General features: G+C 57.4%; 3 protein-coding genes across 3 annotated transcripts; 1 reads left to right on the forward strand and 2 right to left on the reverse strand.

Moving 5' to 3' along the window:
* Positions 1–309: 309 nt before the first annotated feature.
* On the reverse strand, positions 310–10,174 carry SARM1 (sterile alpha and TIR motif containing 1). Its single transcript, XM_005493659.4, has 9 exons — positions 9,544–10,174; positions 6,481–7,099; positions 5,316–5,528; positions 5,099–5,190; positions 3,031–3,266; positions 2,226–2,319; positions 1,265–1,454; positions 1,051–1,172; positions 310–585 (listed from the first exon to the last, which is right to left on the reverse strand). The coding sequence occupies exons 1-9, from the start codon at positions 9,969–9,971 to the stop codon at positions 456–458; spliced, it is 2,124 nt and encodes a 707-aa protein (XP_005493716.2). The 5' UTR covers positions 9,972–10,174; the 3' UTR covers positions 310–455.
* Positions 10,175–11,051: 877 nt separating this feature from the next.
* Positions 11,052–16,491, forward strand: VTN (vitronectin). Its single transcript, XM_014271751.3, has 10 exons — positions 11,052–11,152; positions 11,232–11,329; positions 12,893–13,026; positions 13,600–13,719; positions 14,177–14,461; positions 14,568–14,707; positions 14,943–15,099; positions 15,192–15,341; positions 15,840–16,112; positions 16,280–16,491. Exons 3-10 carry the CDS (start codon positions 12,966–12,968, stop codon positions 16,396–16,398), a joined length of 1,305 nt encoding a protein of 434 aa, XP_014127226.2. The 5' UTR covers positions 11,052–11,152; positions 11,232–11,329; positions 12,893–12,965; the 3' UTR covers positions 16,399–16,491.
* Positions 16,476–20,501, reverse strand: KIF12 (kinesin family member 12). The gene is made up of 16 exons (XM_074557219.1): positions 20,333–20,501; positions 20,127–20,205; positions 19,927–20,048; positions 19,700–19,775; positions 19,453–19,587; positions 19,183–19,318; positions 18,869–18,960; positions 18,506–18,641; positions 18,303–18,421; positions 18,100–18,204; positions 17,756–18,015; positions 17,417–17,600; positions 17,217–17,291; positions 17,031–17,140; positions 16,806–16,942; positions 16,476–16,675 (listed from the first exon to the last, which is right to left on the reverse strand). The coding sequence occupies exons 3-16, from the start codon at positions 19,956–19,958 to the stop codon at positions 16,611–16,613; spliced, it is 1,662 nt and encodes a 553-aa protein (XP_074413320.1). The 5' UTR covers positions 19,959–20,048; positions 20,127–20,205; positions 20,333–20,501; the 3' UTR covers positions 16,476–16,610.
* Between the last annotated feature and the right edge of the window lie 162 nt (positions 20,502–20,663).

Raw genomic sequence — 20,663 nt, forward strand, 5'->3', positions numbered from 1 at the left:
TTTATTTGCCCTTTCCTGCTCTCATTTTCTGACCACAAGGACACTCCTGGGGCACACGGCAGAGCCTCACCTTCCTCTCAATTGCTCTTCTCTCCCTTATGTCCTCTTACGACGGATTCTCAACACTTCTCCAATTTTCAGTCCTCCAAAGCTTCTCCCCCTTTGGATGTGTTTCTGGGGGAAGCTGCAGCTGCCTGTGGGGCTCTGGATGGTGCCAGTCTCCCTCACACCCCACAGGAGGACATGGAAGACACATAGTCCATCCCAGAGTCCAGCTTTGCTTGGCTTCCCAGGCGCTGGGCAGTGAGCACTGGGGCCGGGGGCTTGTATTGGGAGGGAGTAAGAGCCACAGGATTTCTCTCAAAGATAGGAAAAAAGTCAGGAGGGATAAATTTGGACCCCCACACAAAAAAAAAAGGGGTTGCCTGTGAGTCTGTGAGGCTGCTGTGCTGGTTCTAGCTCTGCCCCAGGGAGTGCAGGCAGTCCAGCCCGTTCTCCGAGCCGGCCGAGGAGTCCCGCGAGGAGCGGCCCTGGAGGAAGCGGATGATTTTATCAATCGTGGCCTCCTGGTACTCGTGGGACCACCTGAATCAAGGGGAAAAATGGGATGTTTACTTTTTCTGCTGTGTGTGGGGTGCCACAAGGTAGCTCAGTTCATTTGGGCCAGCCAGAGACCCCTTTCCTCCACCCCAGCTCTGCAGGAGCTCCCTTCTCCCCATGGGTGCTGCCAGGTTGCACAAAGGGAAAGCAGGGGGGAAAGAAACCCAGGTGAGCTGTAAAACCTGCCAGCATCACTGAGGATGTGTGTCCTCCCAGCAGTGTCCCTGTGTCACCCAGAGGAGCCCCAGCACAACGCCAGCAGCAGGCATTTGGTGGGAACCTTTGCTCCCTGCCAGCTCTGGAGCACCTGGAGTGACTCAGTGTCCCTTTGACCTGTTCTGCCACCCCCATCTGTTTGTCCCCATGCCCTTGGGGCTCTTTACTGCTCCTTATGCAAGCTGTTCTCTCCAGGTGTCAAGAAGCCCCATGGCACAGATGGCTTTTACTTACATGATACCATTGAATTTCAGGACAGCCCTCATGTCCTTGGGGAGCGTTTCTGGGTCTGGCCACTCAAAGTGATCTGTAACAGGTACAATGTTCTTCCCAGAGTTCAGGGCTGTCACAATCTCCTGCAGGAACAGAATGTGCAGGTGCTCATGGCCTGTATCAGCCCCTCACCAACTCCCTACCAGCAGAGGTCCCACCTGGTGGCATCTCTTACCTTGTGTACCCAGTCCTTGCACTCGGGGTCCTCCATGCATTTATCCAGCGCATTTGGTGAGAGCACCAGCACAAAATTCTGGGCACTCAGGACACTCTGGATCAGCTTGTCTTCAAACTTCCCTGCCTCCAGCTTCTCCACATCAATGAACACGCTGAAGCCGTGGAGCTGCAGGTGGACCTTCAGCAGGCTGGTGGCAAGAGGGGACAGAACCATGAGGAGAGGTTTCATTTGCTGTCTCACCACGTTGGCTGAGACACAGTGAGACAGAGGAGCAGGGAATGAGATACCAGCTCCAGCCCAGCTGTCTGGGCACATGCAGAGAACACAAGGAGCTGACATTGTCTCTGTGCTGTGATCCCTTAGAGCTCTAGGAGCATGAGGAAAGGGTCACTCAGTGCCAAAGTGGAACTGTAGCAAGGCCAGGGTATAATGTGCATTGACTCCAGTGGTTTCAGAAGGATGAAGAATGGCTTTATTAAGTTATACTATATTAAATATATATATACTATATATATACTACATACTACACATATTGTAAAATACTAAAGAAAAACCAATGACCCCTTACAGACAGTCACGACACAGCTTTGGCCTAATTGGTCAATCAATCAAAACAACCATCACCAGAGTCTAATTAATAAATCCCTTTTGGTAAACAATCTCCATAACACATTCCACATGTGCTAAACAACAGGAGCAGCGAGTAGAGATAAGAATTTTCTTCTTTGTCTGAGCTTTCTCACAGACTTTCCCCAGGAGGAATCCTGGGGAGGTTGTTCCTGCTGCTCTCTGAAGAGAGCTGTGGCCACAAAGCGGCGGTGACAGGACTGGGAATTAGCCTGTCCACTGTGCATGTGCTGTCCCCATTTCCTCTGCAGCCTTTGGCAGCCTCTCCCTCCTCCCCATTCCCTGCTTTTCTCACAGCTGACCACCCCCCTTCCCTTCCCTCAGGGCTCACCTGGCCAGCTGGGAGCCGGTGCTCCTGCGGTAGCTGATGAACACGTCGGTCCCGTTGGTCGCGGTTTGCAGCGTGATGGGCGAGTGCAGCGTCTCTGGACAGCACAAAACAACCACCAGGAGTCACAAACCAGCGGCTTGTTGCGTTGGGATTTCAGGGTTTACCTTAGAAACCCGGTCCCTCCCCTGAAGATTCCCTCCCAGGTGTGTCAGTCACCTCTGCTTTCCCCTTCCTGACCCCTTCCAGCACTGTCTGTCATCCTGGAATTCCAGAAGGGCATAGAGCAATTGGCAGATTCAAAGGATGCCTTCTACCTCCAGATTTTCCCTCTGGCAGAGAAGCTTTAGGGTGATGGTGAAGGAAAGGAGTCAGTTCTGATGGAGGGTTTGGATCCAGAGCTTTATTCTGGCCCACAGGCCTCTGAATCCAGCAACAGCTCCAACAGAACAACCCGAACCACATGGTTGCTGGGGAGGGAGGCAGGGAAGGGGTAGGGAGCCACCAACCAGGTACAGGAGAGGAGGTCTCAAGGGACAAAAGACACCTGAATGGCCCAATGTCCCCCCAGGCGCAAGAGGCATCTTTTGAATCTGCCCAATAACTCAACACCCTTCCAGAACGCCAAGTTTGACAGAAATACTCACCAAGGAGCAAGACAAAGAGAGAAAGAAGTGACTGGCACACCTAGCAGAGAATCATCACAAGAACAACCAAATTTCTGAAGCAAATCCTAAAACCACAACATCACTCCAACAGCAGCCCATCCCAAACACCCCTGCACCCGTTCCCAGCCGGGCGGGCGCACCCCTGGCCGCGGTGAGGATGCGGACGCGGTGGAAGCCGGTGTGGATGTGGCAGTCCTCCTGCAGCTGCTGCTCCGTCACGCGGTGCAGGAAGTTGCGGTCGATGCCGCAGGTGAGCAGGTTGTAGGTGTACTGCCGGAACTTGGGCTCGATGCCCCCCAGCCAGTCGGCCAGGTTGCTGCGGTCGCAGGTGGAGTAGTTGGCGAAGGTCTTGAGCTCCGTCAGCTCCCGGAAAAACCTGGTTGGGGGGACAAGAGGAGCAGTGTAGCCACGATGTTTTCTGAAAAATCCTTTCCTAAGGATTTTTTTTCCAGGAACAAAATGTAAACAATGGTTATCTGCTGCTGTGGAATGCAACAGGTGCATCTGTGATTGGTCTCATGTGGTTGTTTCTAATTAATGGCCAATCACAGTCTGTGATGGTGTTCACAGGGCTTTTCGGATGAGGGAAGAGACGAGAATGTTGACTCCATGTTTCAGAAGGCTTGATTTATTATTTTATGATATATATTACATTAAAACTATACTAAAAGAATAGAAGAAAAGGTTTCATCAGAAGGCTGGCTAAGAATAGAATAGAATAGAATAGAATAGAATAGAATAGAATAGAATAGAATAGAATAGAATAGAATAGAATAGAAAGAATGATAACAAAGGCAGCTGTCTCGGACTCTCTCTCTGAGCCAGCCGGGCTGTGATTGGCCATTAATTAGAAACAACCACATGAGACTAATCACAGATCCACCTGTTGCATTCCACAGCAGCAGATAATAATTGTTTACATTTTGTTCCTGAGGCCTCTCAGCTTCTCAGGAGGAAAAATCCTAAGGAAAGGATTTTTCATAAAAAGAGTCTGTGACAACAGTCCGGCTGTCCAGACTGTCTCAGTCAGTCACAAGCCTTTGTTATCATTCTTTTTCTATTCTTAGCTAGACTTCTGATGAAATCCTTCCTTCTATTCTTTTAGTATAGTTTTAATATAATATATATCATAAAATAATAAATCAAGCCTTCTGAAACATGGAATCAACATTCTCATCTCTTCCCTCATCCTAATACCCCTGTGAACACCATCACAGAGCGGCACTTAGAGACACGTGGTACCACTATGGGATTTTTTAAGGAGTTTAGATTGAGTTAGAGACGGGACCTCTGAGCTGTTTTAGGGGATGTGGTTTGTTTTTCTTATCTTCTGCATATGTGAGAAGGGTGAGTTTGGCTCACATCTTTACCGCACGGTTCAGAAGGTCGCAAGACTTGCAGTTGCACGACTTTTTAAGGATTTATTGACCAATAAAACACTGCTAATAAGGATATTTATGCTTTTAACTTAATCCTTTATCCTTAACTTAATCTATTTTGTCTTATGGACTCATGCTACAACATAAGTTTTCTTAATCAACTATGATATAACACACAAACCTACAGTATTGCACTCTAAACTTCTTGTTTACCTTTGTAACTACTTTTATTTTTTTAAGCTCTGAAACTCTAAACTTTCCTATTCTTAACGTGTCTCTACTTTAAACTATAAATCCACATTCTCAGTTCTAGCATTTAAGTTTGGAAGCTTTTTCTAAGGTCTCAAATCAAATCCTGTGTTTAATTCTAAGCTGTGGCTTACAGGCCCAAACTTCTGAGAGTTCCCTGCATTTTGGATTCCAACATTTTACCTGCTCAGGAGGGAGTGCAGCTCCTCACTGGGGTGAAGGATGAGGAACAGGAAACAGAGGAACAGCTGCATGGGAGTGCTGGTCCTCAGGACAACGGGGTGTGAGCAGCTCAGCTAAGGGTCAGTTCCCATTTTTCTGGGTAACTTGCAGCATCCCACCTGCCCTGTGCCATAGGTGGTCTTTCCCCCACCCACACCTCTGCCATGCAGTGGTGCCATTACAGAAATCTCTCTGTGACTGCAAAAAGTGCAGTGGAAAAGCCCTGGCAGTTCAGTTTTTCCAACTGGAGGATCTCCATTCCTGTTTTTGCAAGGAAGGAAAGGCAGACACCTTGTCCCTGCTCTGCCATGTAGTGGTGGCCCTGAGGCAGTCCAGTGTGCCCTGGTGGTGGCCCTACCTTTTCCGAGTGATGCTGGAATCCATCCCCAAATCCTTCTGCAGCTCCTGCTCTGTCAGCCTCAGGAGAATGTCCCCATCCACCTGGTGATCCTGCCAAGAGAAATCCAGGCTGGAGAGGTCCCAGAAAAAGCTCGGTGAGATGCTTGGCACCTCTGCTGCGAGATAGGGCAGAGATGTCCCTCCCCATGTGTCCCTCCCCCAGCACAGAGCCCTACCAGGAATCTCTGGCAATATTTATTGAATCCAATCTGCTGCAGCCACGTCTGCACCTCGCAGGATTTCCAGTTGGGAACCGTGGGCAGGATGCGCCGAGGAACCTCCTCCCCTATCAGGCGCAGCACCTTTTTGGCCAGGGAGGAGGTGGTGCTGCTGGTGGAGTAGCACACAATCCTCTTCAGGCTCTGCGTGGCCCCAATCTCACTGAAAATCTGGGAACACAAAGGGAGGAGACGTCACTGTGACAGTGCTCACAGGGGTCTCATGTTGAGGGAACATCTGACTCCATGTTTCAGACGGCTTGATTTATTATTTTATGATATATATCACATTAAAACTATACTAAAATAATAGAAGAAATGGTTTTATCAGAAGGCTAGCTAAGAATAGAATAGCGAAGAATGATAACAAAGGCTTGTGGCTCGGACTCTCTGTCCAAGCCAGCTGACTGTGATTGGCCATTAATTAGAAACAACCAACATGGGCCAATCAAAGATCTACTTGTTGCATTCCACAGTAGCAGATAATCAATGTTTACATTTTGTTTCTGAGGCCTCTTGGCTTCTTGGGAGGAAAAATCCTAAGGAAACGATTTTTCATAAAACATGTCTGCGACATGTCACTTTGCTTCCCCTCATCCTCTTCCCTGTTGTTCCAGACGAAGGAAGGAATGATAAATCTGACTCCATGTTCTTCGAAGGCTAATTTATTATTTTATAATACTATATTATATTAAAGAATACTAAACTAAAACTATACTAAAGAATACAGAAAAGATACTTACAGAAGGCTAAAAGATACTAATGAAGGCTCGTGACTATTTCTAGACCCCCCACCCAGCTTGGCCCTGATTGGCCAATGAGTGAAAACAATTCACATGAAACCAATGAAACAATCAGCTGTTGGATAAATAATCTCCAACCACATTCCAAAGCAGCACAACACAGGAGAAGCAAATGAGATAAATATTGTTTTCCTTTTTCTCTGAGGCTTCTCAGCTTCCCATGAGAAGAATCCTGGGCAAAGGGATTTTTCCAGAAAATATGACTGCCACACTTCCCAACAAGCTGTGCTGGGCTGGGCAAGGACTAAAAGACACCAAGATGCAACTGTGCTACCCCTTCCCTTTGTCATCACCCTCCTCCAGGCCAACCTACCCTTTACCTGTGTTTTCTTCTGCCTGGCTTTGATGGCAGCCTCGGTGCACAGGTAGAAGGCGGCGATGCACTGAGCCTCCAGCCTGGAGCTGTCCAGCAGGGGCACCAGGCGCTGCAGGTCCTGCGCTGTCCTCCCCTGGGTGTTGTCGCTGCTGCCCAGCATCCGGCAGGCGAACTGCTCGGGGTCCAGCGAGGCGATGAAGGGCTCCACCAGCGCCAGCGTCCCCGAGCGCTCCACCTCCTTCTCAATCTCCTTGTTGGTGGCCAGCACCGTGATGGCCAGGCAGGCGTGCAGCCGGATCAGCTCGTCGTCTTTGGAGAAGGCCAGGGGGAAGAGCCACTCTGCTGCCTTCTTCTCGATCATCAGGCGCTGGTTGGCCTGGCCCCCGTACATGGCACAGTTGGCCAAGGCCATGGCGCAGTGGCGCAGCACGGCGGGGTCTGTCCAGCGGCACCAGTACAGGATGGTGTCCAGGCCTCCGTCGGAGATGAGCTGAAAGCAGGTCTCCTCCGTGTGCTTGAACATGTGCTCCAGGATCCCAGAGAGGCTCTGGGCCAGCTGGGGGATGTCCCTCTCCTTGGCTAAGTTCAGGATCACGCCCAGACCGATGCGAGCAATGCGGTCCCTGAGGGGAGGAGATGGGGAGAGGGGCAGGTGGATGTGCAAGGGGTGACAGCAGTGGCTTGTGAGGCCCGTGCCTTGGTGACATTTATCCCAGGACAGGCATTTATCCCACTGCCAGATATGCTGTGCAGCAAGGTGCATTGGAGGAACCTGTGTAGGTCTGATGGAAGAATTTGTGATGGCATGCACATCCCACCTACCTTCACTGAATGCTCTCATGCTCAAGGTAGGATCTTCATAGCAATTAACAGGCAGGATGGGTTAATGCCAGGCTGGAAATGGATCTGCTGGGCCAGCATTGCTGTGGTGTGGAGCTGTTTTGTGTTTGGGAGTGAAACTTGTTTGTCCCCTAAGCACTGCTGACAGGACAGGGCTTCCACACGTGGATGAGCAGCCAGACAGCCCTGTCCACAAGTGGGACACTGGGGTCTGTCTGTCCTGGGATGGCAGATGAGGAAAGCTCTTTATTTCCTCACCCTGCACTCTTCTGGAAGAGAGCAGCAAGAGCCTGGGGTAGGTGACCAAGGGCCACCAGGTGCTGCTTGGCCATGGCTGGTCTTGGGACGCCTGTGATGCCTAAATGGGGATGTGACTTGAAAATGCAGTGAGGAAGGGGAAAATGAGGGTCATAGAATGATTTGGGTTGGAAAGGATTGGAAAACTCATCCAGGTCCAAGCCCCTGCCATACACAGGAACACCTTCCACCAGACCAGGGTGCTCCAAGCCCTGTCCAACCTGGCCTTGGACACTTCCAGATATGGAGCAGCCACAGCTTCTCTGGACACCCTGTGCCAGGGCCTGCCCACCCTCTGAGATGAGCTCTTGGCTGTGCTCCCATGAGTGTCCTGGGGCAAGTGGCAGCTCCATTCCTGCCTCAGCAGTGCCATTTGGTGCTACTGTGCTGGAGCTGCTCTGTTAGGGAGGCAGCACTGGCACCGGTGCCCCAGGCCCTGCTGCTCAGGAGGGCAGTGCCACGCTCACAGTGGGGTGATGGCACTCCAGCCTCTGTGCTGGCAGGCAGGAAGAACATTTCTGGGAAGCCTGTGACCCACAGGGCTCTCTCTGACCTTGGGGTGGGTTTGACAGGAAATGTTGTGGAGAGCCCTGGGAAAAAAAAAAAAAAAATAAACCCTCAGCCTGGGTCTGGCTGTGAGCCCGGACTCAGCCATGGAGCTGGATGACAAACACAGGTCCCTGACTCCCTGCAGCTGCAGATGGAGCCAGGACCTGTCCAGCGCCCAGCTTAACACCTCTGCTGCTGGGCACGGGCTGGGAGAGTTCTGCAAGAGGGAGCCTGGGCCCAAAGAGGAGCCCCACACCTCCCTGCCATGGCTCAGCAGCTGTGGGAAGAGAGGGGCTGGAATGCCACGGCTGCTCCAAGAGCGTGAACTGCTCCTGGAGCAGAAACAACAACTCTCCAGCAAATGCTTTCTCTTGCTAAGGGGCTGAGTGCTGAATGCAGACCATGCCAGTGATGCTTCCTGGGATTAAATTCCACCCTAATGGGCTTTCCTGATTTAGCTGCCGCTTATTTTTGCTTGCCAGAGCATGAAGTGAGGCCCAGGCTGTGAGTCCACAGCCTTCCAGCAAGAGACATCCCCCAGGAAACCAGAGCAACCTTTGGCCAGGCTCCCTCCACATCCTTTCCAAAGCCCTGGCTGGGCTGGGTTGGGGTGATCTGAGGGAGAGCAGAGCTGTCAGAGTGCATTTGGGGTGCTGGAAGGGTGAGCTGTGTGTGGGTGCTGTGATTGGGATGTGTCAGGTGTGCACATGCACCTTTGTACACACACACACACACACACACACACACACACACCGTGCCCATGCTCTGACAGAGACATCCCAGCACCTCTCACCTGTCCTGGGCAGCAGCACACACACCTGAACGTGGGGCTGGGGGCTGCTGGCCCCTCCTTATGGCTTCATCCCAGCCCTGGTCAGCAGCAGGGAGGCTCTGGGGAGTGGCTTTGTCCTCCTCGTGCTGCAGTTATGGCTAAAGGAGAGTCACACCTTGTCCTTTGGGCCAGATGCTGTGAGCCAGCCAAACTGACTCAGCTCAGCCTGAGGCTGAGTGGGCTCAGGAGGACACCCCAGTCCTGACCAGCACCCCTGGGCTGGGGCTGCTCCTCCTCCCTCCAGCTGTGGGGAAAGGGAGCAGCCCATGGTCATTGCCTGGACACGAGTCAGGGACCCTGTGCACAAGCTGTGGGGGGATGTGGTGGGGATCCAAGGGGGTTTGTGCAACTGGGAGCATCCACATCAGGGAAATCTGGGGGTGTGGGGATGGGTGAAGGTAGGTCAAGGCCAGGTTGGATTGATTTGAAGGAACCTGGTCTGTGCAAGGTGCATTGCAGGGGGTTGAGATGAGGGGGTCCCTTTGAACCCAGCCGGTTCTGGGGGCTGTGCCCAGCAGGGTGAGGCTGAGGGGCTCCTTGCACACTCACCTGTTCTCCGCCACCAGGATCTGCTCCAGCAGTTTCCCCGCCTGGCACTTGGTCTCCAGCTCGGCGGTGTAGAGCAGGCTGAGCAGCAGGTCCAGGCCGCCCTCGAGGCGGATCACATCGCACAGCACCTTGGCCACGTCCCTGCCCACGGCGGGCATCCCCCAGGCCTCCTCCACCAGCCGGAACACCTCGGAGAGCGCGGCCCGCAGCGCCGGGGCCGTGTCCGCCCTCACGGCGTGGCCGAGGGCCCTGCGGAGCACGGGCAGGACCCGCTCCAGCGCCTCCCGCGTCTCCGTGCCCACCCCGGGCGAGACCCCGCCGCCTCCGCCGCCGGCCCGGCCCGCAGCCCCGGGCACCGCCAGCAGCTCCGCGCTCGCCATGGCCAGCGACCGGCCCAGCGTGTGCAGCGACAGCAGCAGGGCCAGCATCGGCTACCGCGGCATGCCCGGCGCCGGCAGCCCCCGCTGCTGCCGGGACACCGGAGCGGGGCACCGGAGCGGGGATGCGCTGCCCCGCCGCCCCCGCTGCCCGGCCGGGATGCGGAGATGGGAGCGGGGCGGGATCCGCCTTCCCCGAGCCGGGCTCAGCATCCCGGTCCCCGGGGCTGATGTCACCGGGAACAGGCGCCGCCTCTCTCCGAGGAGGGGCTCGGTGCTGGCGGCTGAAGCCCCCTCCTCCCGCTGCTGAGCCCCCCAGAGCCCCCCAGAGCCCCAGAAGGATTTAACAGAATCGGGGATGTGGCACTTGGGGACGTGGCTCCGTGCTGGGCTCGGCAGTGCTGGGATAACGGCTGGAGTCGCTTTTCCATCCTAAATTTTATGTTTCTGTGATTGTGGCCTTTCAGTGCTTAAATAGAGCTTAATAAAAGGGGAAGTGAGTTTTTACATGAATAGATACCGAGGACAAGGGGGACTGGTTTTAAAATAAAATATGAGAGATTTAGATTAGATTCCAGGAGAAAATTTTCACTTGTGAAGTGCTTGTTCAGGGAAGCTGTGGATGTCCCAACCCTGAAAGTGTCCAAGGCCAGGTTAACAGGGCTTGGAGCAACCTGGGATAGTGGAACATGACAGGATTTGGAACTAGATAATTTTCCATTTTCAACCCAAACCATTCTATTCCACAGCCCTCCCTGCCCAGCCCGAACTGGGGCTCATCCTGCTGTCCCCATGGCCCACATCCCCCTTTGTCCCCAAGCTGCTGCTGCCGTGTTACCCCCATGGCAGGCAGGAACCCCCACTCTGGTTTGTCAGGACCCCCCTTCAGGACCCTGTGGGAGCAGCGAGGGGACACAGGGGGCAGGCAAAGGCCACCAGGCACCGTGGTGGTCACGGTGAGGCTGTGACCACCCTGGCACGGCGCTCTGAACCCCTTTGGTACCAGCAGGAAGCAAATCCCCATTGCTCGGTGGAAATTCAGAGCAGCTCTTCTGGGTGGGCTCGGGATTTGCATGATAAAAGAAAGAGCAGAGGCAGCCTGGGCCTCTTTTGTTTTCTTTTTTCCAGGCCAGACGTGCTCAGGGCAGAAATGCTTAAATGCTTTGGGCATTTCTCGGATATGCTGGGAGGAGCGGCTTAAATCCTTGACTCCAACACCAGGTTGTTGCCAGGTCAGCCTGAGACTTAAATTCGAGTTGATGTTTGGATGTGACAGAGTCGCTCTTAATCCTCTCTGAATCCACTTCGAAGGGACAGACAGAGGAAAGGGACATCATCCCACAAAGAAGGACGGCGAACAAGGTACCCTGAGCAAGGCAAAACTACGGGAGCAGCTTGGCACAGAACCAGTAAGGAATTTCACAATAAATTATTATTAATCAGGGGAAATATAAGGGCTGTTGCAGTGTAGAGCAGCAGAGAGCGTTTGCTGCCCGGGGGCAGCAGAATTCAAACCATTCCCTTCGGCTGTCCTGGCTGGCCCAGAGAGCTGAGCTTTGTTTTGCTTTTAGTTTTGCTTTGCTTTGCTTTTTTAGGGAGAGATTTCAGACCCAGCGGTTCCCAGCCTTGCCCTCGGGTTTCAGCCCCATTTCCCGAGTTCTCCTCACTGGCTCTGCTCAGCCTTCGCTGCAGAAGCTCCCCGGGGCCCCTTTATCCACCCAACCCCTCTCCTGGGACCTGCTCCTGGCAGGGAAGGGCTCCCTGAGCCTCCATGGGTTTGTGGCTGCTGGTTGGGAGCCCGGAGCAGCAGGAGGGAGCTTTGTCTTAGCTGATCAGCCAAAGCAGCTCAGACAATGCCCAGCCCTTCATCCCCAGAGCCTCCTGCGAGCCTGAGCCCTCGCAGGGCTGCTGTCCTGTTCAACAGGGATGGGATGAACCCCTTGGGGACAATGCCAGCACTGCCACAGCTGAGGCCAGGGGACAAGGAGTGGGTGAGGGCTGCAGAAGGAGTTCTGTCCCAAAAGTCGATGTCTGGGAGCTGCCCTCATCTCCCCAGGGCTTCCAGGTGGAAATGTCTTTCAAAACCAAATAAAGCTCTTCCCAGCAAGATGCCAGGAGCAGAAGATGCCAGGAACAGCCTGTGTCTGAGCTGGTAGAGGAAAGACCCTGGAGAACTGGCACCCTGCTTGGGTTTCTCTCCCCCTAAAAGCTGCACCAGGGGCTGGGACAGATCCCTTGGAGCTCCTGTCCCAGCAGAGGCAGAAGAGTCAGGATTGCTGCAGCCTCGTGTGCGTTTGCTCCTTGCCCCGATTAAATAAACACACCAGAGTTATCAGGAGCTGCCAAAAGAGCTGAGTCGACATTAATTAGTAACTGAGAGATTGGTTGGAAGGGGAATGACGGGAGCAAAATACACAGGCCTTTGTTTGCCTTCTGCAGTGAAAGTGCTGAGGGCTCCTGGCCCCGGCCGCTCACCTCTGGCCCCTGGTCCCCAGGCATGGAGGTGGCATCTGCCCTATCCTCAGCCACCCTGCCTTGGGGATCCCCAGGTCTGTTCCCAGCCTTGACAGTGAGAAAGCTGAAATCCCATGAAAATGGTGGTATTTTGGGCAAGTATAAGCACAGGATTCTTCCCTTTGTCTTCTGAGCATTGCTCCCCCATCCAGGCTAATTTGGGTTTTTGGCTTTGCCAAGACCAGTCTGGGAAACAGCTGGCTGCTTTTAGACCATGAGGTATGTTGTGAAATGAGTGTGGCAAGACCTCAGAAGTGGTTCCCGACTCTCTGCTGTCCCTGCCCACTCTCTGAGCAGTGCCCACCCTGCACCAGGCTGGGGAGGAGCTGCTTACACCCCCTGTGTCCCTGCAGACAGCCCCAGCTCAGTGTGGGCTGTGGGGGAAGCTGGGTGGGAGATCATCTCTGCCCCTTTCCCCCGTGCCGACCTTGGGCTGTTTGCTTTCCCCTCCGGGGCAGGCTGAGCAAACACTGGACGCTGCTGGGGCTCTGCCGTGCTCCAGCTCGCACAGACACAGGAGGGACACCCAGGATGAGGCTGCTCTTCCCTGCCCTTGTGCTGGCCCTGCTGGCCACCACCCGTGCTGCAGAAGGTGAGATTTAGCCAGCCAACACCTTGCCAGGTGCTTTGGGGATGGAGAAAGAGAGATCCTGGGCTGGTGGAGAGGCTGGGCAGGGTGGGGAGGGAGCAGATGGAGGCCATGGCCATGCTGGCTGTACCCTGCAGGATGGGGAGAAAGAAGTGGGGAGCACATGGGTGTCAATGGTGGCAAATCCCTGCCCAGGCACAGCTGGGCTGCCAGCATGGAACTGGGAGCAGGGAACACCCCAATCCATGGCTCCCATCCCATCAGGACCTGAGTGGGAGCAGGGAACACCCCAATCCATGGCTCCCATCCCAGAGTGGGAGCAGGGAACACTCCAATCCATGGCTCCCATCCCAGAGTGGGAGCAGGGAACACGCCAATCCATGGCTCCCATCCCAGCAGGACTTGAGTGGGAGCAGGGCAAGGAGCTGCTGTCACCCCTGGTGATGGATTTGACCATGAAGGAGTGGGGGACCCCCAGCCAGGACATCCCCAAGTTTGTTTTCCCCCAGAAGGGAGGCATGGGCCTCTCTGCCCCACTCCACATCACCCCTCCTGAGCTGTGGGTGGCTTTTGCAGACTCCTGCGAGGGCCGCTGTGAGGAAGGCTTTGATGCAGGGCACAAGTGCCAGTGTGACACCCTCTGTGTGTACTACCAGAGCTGCTGCAGTGACTACTCCACCGTCTGCAAAGCCAAAGGTACTGTCCCCATGGCCAGGGCATTGGGGGAATGGGTGCTCCACACTTGGGGTCTGTGCTGGGTCAGCTCTGCACCCACCTGTGGCTGAGGCGTGAAGTCAGCACCAGGATTTGCTGCAGCACAGGGGGGTTTGGGAGCTGGCTCGTTGCCATCTGGAGTGAGGGATCTGTGCTAATTGGATAGATTGGTTAGTAGGAAAAATGTCTTCTCTGAAAGGGTGTTCAGGCATTGGAACAGGCTACCCAGGTGGAATCACAATCCCTGGAAGCGTTCCAAAAAATGTGTTCTTGTGGCGCTTGGGGACGTGGTTGGCAGTGCTGGGTTGAATTGGACTTGATGATCTCAGAGGGCTTTTCCAACCTTACTGACTCCATGATTCTGTAAATCCCTATTGCCTGGGAGGGAGCATCTCCTGCTCCCAAACCCCGGGGGAACCATCCTGCTCCCTCCCTGCAGTGACCCGGGGAGATGTCTTTGCCTTGCCCGAGGACGACTACCTGGACTACAACCTCACTGTGGACTTTGTCACCGAGGAGGCGCCCGTGGCAGAGCCCACAGAGCTGCCCACAGCCCCAGCGCCGGTGGAGACCACGCCAGAGAGCCAGCCAAACACTGACGAGACACTTGCAGAGGTGCCCAACACCACCCCAGGTGATTCTGAGGAGCCTGAGGAGCTGTGCAGCGGGAAACCTTTTGATGCCTTCACCGACCTGAAGAACGGTTCCCTTTATGCTTTCCGAGGTACTTTGGGGACCTTCCCCAGACACGTGGGACGTGCTGCCATGCTGTCACCCTGTGCTGCTGTCTGCAGTCCCTCCTGCTGCCCCTGCCTCTCCTCTCTCCCCAGGGAAGTACTTCTATGAGCTGGACAAGACCAGTGTGAGGCCTGGCTACCCCAAGCTCATCAGTGACGTCTGGGGCATCGAGGGCCCCATCGATGCAGCCTTCACACGCATCAACTGCCAGGGCAAGACTTACCTCTTCAAGGTGGGCTGGGGGTACTCCCAGGGTGGCCAGCACAACCCCCCAACCCACCCTAAATCCCCTTTTGGCACCTCCCATACACCCATGCATGCAGTAGTTGCCAGAAACCCCAAATCCTTGTGGTTGTTCTTGGATCCCAAGCAACCACAGCCCTGTGATGGGGGTCCCCATCATCCATCCACTTCTCCTGGCTGGGGGATGTTGCACCTGTGACCCCTCTCTGTCCCCCACGCCTCAGGGCACCCAGTACTGGCGCTTTGATGACGGAGCCCTGGACCCTGGGTACCCCCGGGACATCTCAGAGGGCTTTGAGGGCATCCCCGACAACGTGGATGCGGCGTTCGCCCTGCCTGCCCACAGCTACCACGGCAATGAGAGAGTCTACTTCTTCAAGGGTAAGGGGGCAGAGCCTAGCACCACTGGGCACAGGCTGGGCACCCCTGCAGTGCTTGTCCCCCCCACTAACACCCTGCTCATCCTCTCCTAGACAAGTACTACTGGTCCTACGACTTCGCCCAGCAGCCCACGCGGGCCGACTGCGAGAAGTCCACGCCCTCCACAGTGTTCAAGCACTATGCCTTCATGAACAGGGACAGCTGGGAGGATGTTTTCCAGATCCTCTTTGGCAGCAGGATGCGTAAGGGCTGGGAAGGGTTGGCAGGCCCCAACAGTGGGCTCTGACAGGGCACAAGGGGTGCAGACAGCCAGGGAGGAGGGAGCGATGCCTGGAAGCAAAGGTGGGCAGGATGAGCCATCACATCCTGCCCAGGCCATGCACAGGAACCTCCCAGGCCACAGCTGCACCTCCCATAGCATTCCAAATCCCACCCTGACAGCCCTTATGCCCCCCATGACCAAACCCATCACCAGCTGCCTCACACCACAGTGCCACTGCTGGGGACTTTTTTATTGTCACTGGAGTTGGAGATGCCACATCAAAACCCCAGCCCTGAGAAGGGGGAAACAAACAGAGGAGGAGAAGGGGACTCAGCAGATCCCAGCCAAGGGGCTAAGCCACTCCTGGCTCAGCCTGTGTCACTGTCACACATCCCATCCAGGCTGGGATCCCTTGGAGCATCCCTGTGGGTCTCGGGCACGCTGCTGCCCCCTCACTCAGCCTCTGCTCCTTTTGCAGCCGGGGCAAACGGGCCGTGGTACATCAGCCGGGACTGGCGGGGCGTGCCCAGCCGCCTGGACGCTGCCATGGCCGGCAGGATCTACGTGGCCTCCCAGCAGCCCCGCAGGAGGAAATCCCGCCGCCAGCGCAAGAGGTACAACCACCACCGCTCACTGAACCTGGGATTCTGGAGCTGGCTGCAAAACGACCCCGACTCATCAGGTGTTGAAAGTGATGGGCTGTCGGGCTCCACGTGTGAGATGCTGCAGAGTGTTTACTTCTTTGTGGGAGGTGAGTCTGCTCTGGCAGGATCCAGGAATGATGCGGGATCAGGGGTGCTGGGGAAGGCTCCTCTCTCTCTGCAATGGCTCTGGGTTGCAGTGGGAAGGTGCTGGCAGTGAGGGCTGGCAGCTCCCCAGCGCTGGGAACAGTCCTGACTGCCCTGTGCCCTTCCCCAGACAAGTACTACCGTGTCAACCTGCGCACCAAGCGCGTGGACCTGGTGCGGCCGCGCTACCCCCGCTCCATCGCCCAGTACTGGCTGGACTGCCCCCAGCCCACGGAGGAGAGCGCCTGATGGGATCCCTGTAGCCACCAGCAGCACAGCCCCAGCTAGACAGAAATAAACTGTGAGGGCCATGCAGGCTGCAGAGCTCTGTCTGTCCATCCATCCAACCGTCTGTGCCGTGGTTTGTGCAGTCCTTGCAGTCCAAGGTCCCGTGTCCCCGAGGGCTGTGGTTGTCCCCCCAGTCTGTGATGCTGGCCCCATCCATGGTGTGCTGTGGCAGCTCAGATCTGCTCTGCCAGCCAGGCCAGTGCCTCTTCCCACTGGAGGAGAGGGATGGTGCCAGCAGCTGCCAGCGGGAGCAGCAGGGTCAGGTCTCCATCTCCCCAGGATCAGTGCACAGCCCCACGTGGGAGAGGCTGAGCAGGGATGGGTGCCCACCCAAGGCCCTGCTGCTCTCCCAGCACTGCCCCGCTCACCTCTGGGCTCTGGCAGCCCTGGCCATGGGGGTGCTGAAGGGATGACCCTTCCCTCGGGGCTGGGGACGCGCTCAGGGCCGGGCAGCTCCCTCTGCAGAGGGTGCTGCTGAGACAAACTCTTGCTCCTGCCACGGCTCCTGCCATGAGGACACACAACCAAACCATCACCTCCAAAACTCCAGGGAACTCCTGAGCTGCAGCTGATGCCCAAGGAGTGGCTCTCACCTCTGCCTCTGGTGTGGCTGGGGGTGATGGGAGCCAGGCAGAGCCGTGTCCTCCTGTCCAGCACTTCCCTCAGGGGGCACTGGCTGTGGCACAGCGGGCACTGGCAGCACCTGGGTGTCAGCAGAGCGGTCAAGGTGGCTGTGCCACCCCTGTGCCACCCTTCCAAAGGGACCCCTGGGGCTGTACCTGGAACATGGTGGCATCAGCTGGCACAGGGCAGCACTGTGGGCAGCTGGGGTGGCTGGAGGCAGAAGGGAGCTTCTGCAAGAGAGGACAGCAGTGGGTGGGTGGCGTGTGCATGGCTGGGTGCTGTGTGCATGGGTGGGTGGTGTGTGCCTGCTGTCCCTGCCATGGTTGCAGGCTGCCGAGCCCTCCCTGCCTCTCACCGGCAGCCGGGGCACGGAGCTGGGTGTGGTTTCAGGCCGCCGCTGCCTCGCCGGGAGCCTCTGGGGGACGTGCAGGCTGCGGGCACTCCGGAGCAGGGGCTGGCTGTCACAGGAGCTGCGGGTGCCTCTGTGGGACGGGCCAGCTGGGATGTCACCGCTGAGGTGTGGGGACAGATGGGGATGCCTGGGGAGCAGTGAGGAAGCCCAGCAGGGCATTGGCAGCCTCCAGATAGCCCTGCCCAGCCCCATGTAGTCACCGAGTTGGTGCAGGGTGCTGCCCAGCCAGGGGCTCTCCTGCCTTGATCCCCTGCTCAGGGGTCCCACACAAGCCTCCCATACCTCATCTGCTCGTTCTCCACCACAAAGTCCCGCAGGAGGCCGTAGAGGCTGGGCCAGGCCGGGGTTCCCTCTGGTGGGAGCTGCCCTGCAGGGCCGTGCCTGTCCCCAGAGCCTGCCCATGCCTTTGGAGGGTTCCCTGCCACCTCCGTGCCCCTCACTGGCACTCTGGGCAGGCTCAGCTGCTGGCGCAGGGAGAGGTTTTCCAGCTGCAGGGCGTGGATTTCTCGCTCCAAGGTTTGCAGCAGCTTCTCCCGGGACACCTGGGAGGGTGGGTGGATAAAGAGGGGCTCAGGGGGGTCCCAGCAGCGGGGAGAGGAGCTCAGAGGGGTCCCTGTCTGCAATACCCTGTTGGCCAGGGGTCTGGTGGTGACCCTGCGGGCACGGCTGGCGTAGTGCAGAGTGCTCAGGGTCTCTGAAAGGCAGTGTGAGGACGGGGAGATGCAGGCGACCTGCCAACGAGGAAGACATGCAGGTGGGCTGTCATCCAGAGGGTCACCACCCTTTTCCACGGGGTGAGACCCCTGCCCTGCCTCCTGCGTGGTTTTACCATCAGAGTGATGCCCGAGCCGCCCAGGGAGCGAGCCAGCAGCCGGGTGAGCTTGCTGTCCCGGTAGGGGATGTGCGTTCGCTTCCCTCGGGATTTGGCCAGCAGGGAGATGCAGTGTCCTGCCGGAGGATGAGCCACACAGGATGTGACAAGGGACAAGGCTCTGGTGGGGGCGCTCCCAGGACGGGTTCCCCAGCCCTTACCCAGCGCCAGGAGGCTGCGGTTGATGCTGTTGGCCTCCACGGAGAGCTCCCCGCTGGAGCCAGTCTCCTTCACCCGCTCGCTGCCAGCCAGGTCCACGAAGCACAGCGTGCCCTGCTTGCTGGGGCAGGCGCTGGCCTGGGGAACCACGTTGTGGGGTGATGCTTTAACCCCCATCATCCCTTCCCCATGGCCCACAGCACTGTCCTGACTCCTGGATTTTGGACAGGATTCCCGGCTGCTCACTCCAGCCCCCACCCAGGTATCCTTGAGGAGAGCATGACCCCCCCACCGTGGGGCTGTTTGCACCCCCGCGCTGCGTCCTGAGCCCCCCAGCCCTGCCCAGGAGCGGGATGCGCGCTCACGGCTCGGCTGTGGATGTGGATGGTCAGCAGGGCGTGGCTGCGGCTCGAGTGCCTGTTGAGGGCATGTGCCGATGTCTGGCGCCTCTGGGATCCTGCCGAGGGAGGAATTGATTGCATGGCACCCCACATCCCTGCCCCACCCCACAGCATCCGCTGCTCAGCCTCCCCTGCCAGACCAGAGCTGCCTTGGCCGCTCCTCTTGGCTGCCATCAGAGCGCCACCAGCCCTGTGACGGTCTGCAAGGGGCTGAATCCCCCCACACCGGGTCCAGCACGCCCTGAACATGTCCCAGCCCCGTGCGTGTGGCTCAGCACCTTGCAGGAGCAGGCTGACGATGGCCTCCAGGCTCTCGAATTCCACACTGAGCTGGTTCTCCACGTAGAAGCCGCGGGATTTGCTCCAGCGCAGGGGCAGGGCGCACGGCGGTCCCGGGCTCAGCAGGTCCCGGACCTGGGATGTAGCAGGGGGAAGGCACCGGGAGAGCACAGGGGAAGGCACCGGGAGAGCGGGGCAGGGGGACGGCACCGGGAGATGGGGCACAGGGTGCCAGCAGGGCCGGAGGGGGCGGCTGGGCAGGAACTTACCTGTTCGTTGTAGATCTCCAGGTAGGAAGCGCTGAGAGCCAGGTCAGAGGCACGGCTCCGGCTCTGCTCCAGGAGGCAGGTGAAGGATCTCTGCATCAGCCCCAGCAGGGCCGGGGACGCCGGCTGGGTGTCGCTCTGCAGAGATGCCAGGATGGTGAGCGGTCACATCGGGAACTCACCTGCACCATGACCGGGTGGGGAGAGCTCATCCCACTGCCAGGATCAGGTCAGACTGTCAGAGCTGTACCTGGCCGAGGGGTCCCATCAGGGTGTAGGTCTTTCCCGAGCCTGTCTGCCCGAAGGCAAAGACGGTGCAGGAGAAGCTGCGGAAGATGCTGAGCATCAGGCACGGCCGCAGGCGGTGGCACAGCGATGCCACCTCCCGACACAGCCGGGGCAGTGCAAACGCGCCGGAAAGGCCGGAATGGGCTGGCTGCAGGGTTTGGGGTCCGCGGGGGTCTCCCCGGGACTCACCCGTCCATGGCCAGCTCCACCAGCTGCCTCATCCCGCTGCCCTCGAACACGGCCTCCTGCGAGGCGCCAGCGTCGAACACGGCGCTGAAGCCGAAGGTGGCATCGTGCCTGGCCGCGCTCACCTGGCCGTGGGGACAGCGGCGGCTCAGGGGTGCCACAGCCCTCCCAAACCCACAGTCCCATGGGGAGGTGGCACTCACGTGCACGGCGCCGTCACCGAGGCTGTGCACAACCTGCTGGTCACCTCGCCGCGTCTCCGTGCAGGTCAGCGGTCGGACCCTGAGGGTGGGGTGTGGACGGGGACACAGAGGTGTCGCTGCACTGGGACCCTGGGGAGCCCTGCTGTGGCCTCGCCCCAGGCAGGGAAGTACCTGCAGCGTCCCTGAGCCCTTTCGTCTCTCCTTACCTTAGCACCACTCTCAGACGAGTCTCTCTGCCCTCCACGGGCCCCCCACGCTCCTCGCCAGGGCTCCTTTGGGGAACAGAGGGCAGCAGGGTGGTGGGTGCCCCCCAGCTGGGGGTTCTGCCCGGGGGCACTCCGGGAGCTGGGGCAGAGAGACCCCCGGTCCTGCTGTGCTCGAACCGTCCTCCCACCTCCACTGTGCCCTGAGGCCTGGCAGGGGACAGAGCTCGCTGTCCCCGCCATGTCGCTGCAGAAGGACAGTCCTGTCCACCCCCAGTCCTTTTGGGATGCCTCCCCCGCTGCCTGTATCAGCCACTGCCCAAGTCCTGCTGCC

Source organism: Zonotrichia albicollis, chromosome 22 (genome assembly GCF_047830755.1).
Source record: "Zonotrichia albicollis isolate bZonAlb1 chromosome 22, bZonAlb1.hap1, whole genome shotgun sequence".
Lineage (NCBI taxonomy): Eukaryota > Metazoa > Chordata > Aves > Passeriformes > Passerellidae > Zonotrichia > Zonotrichia albicollis.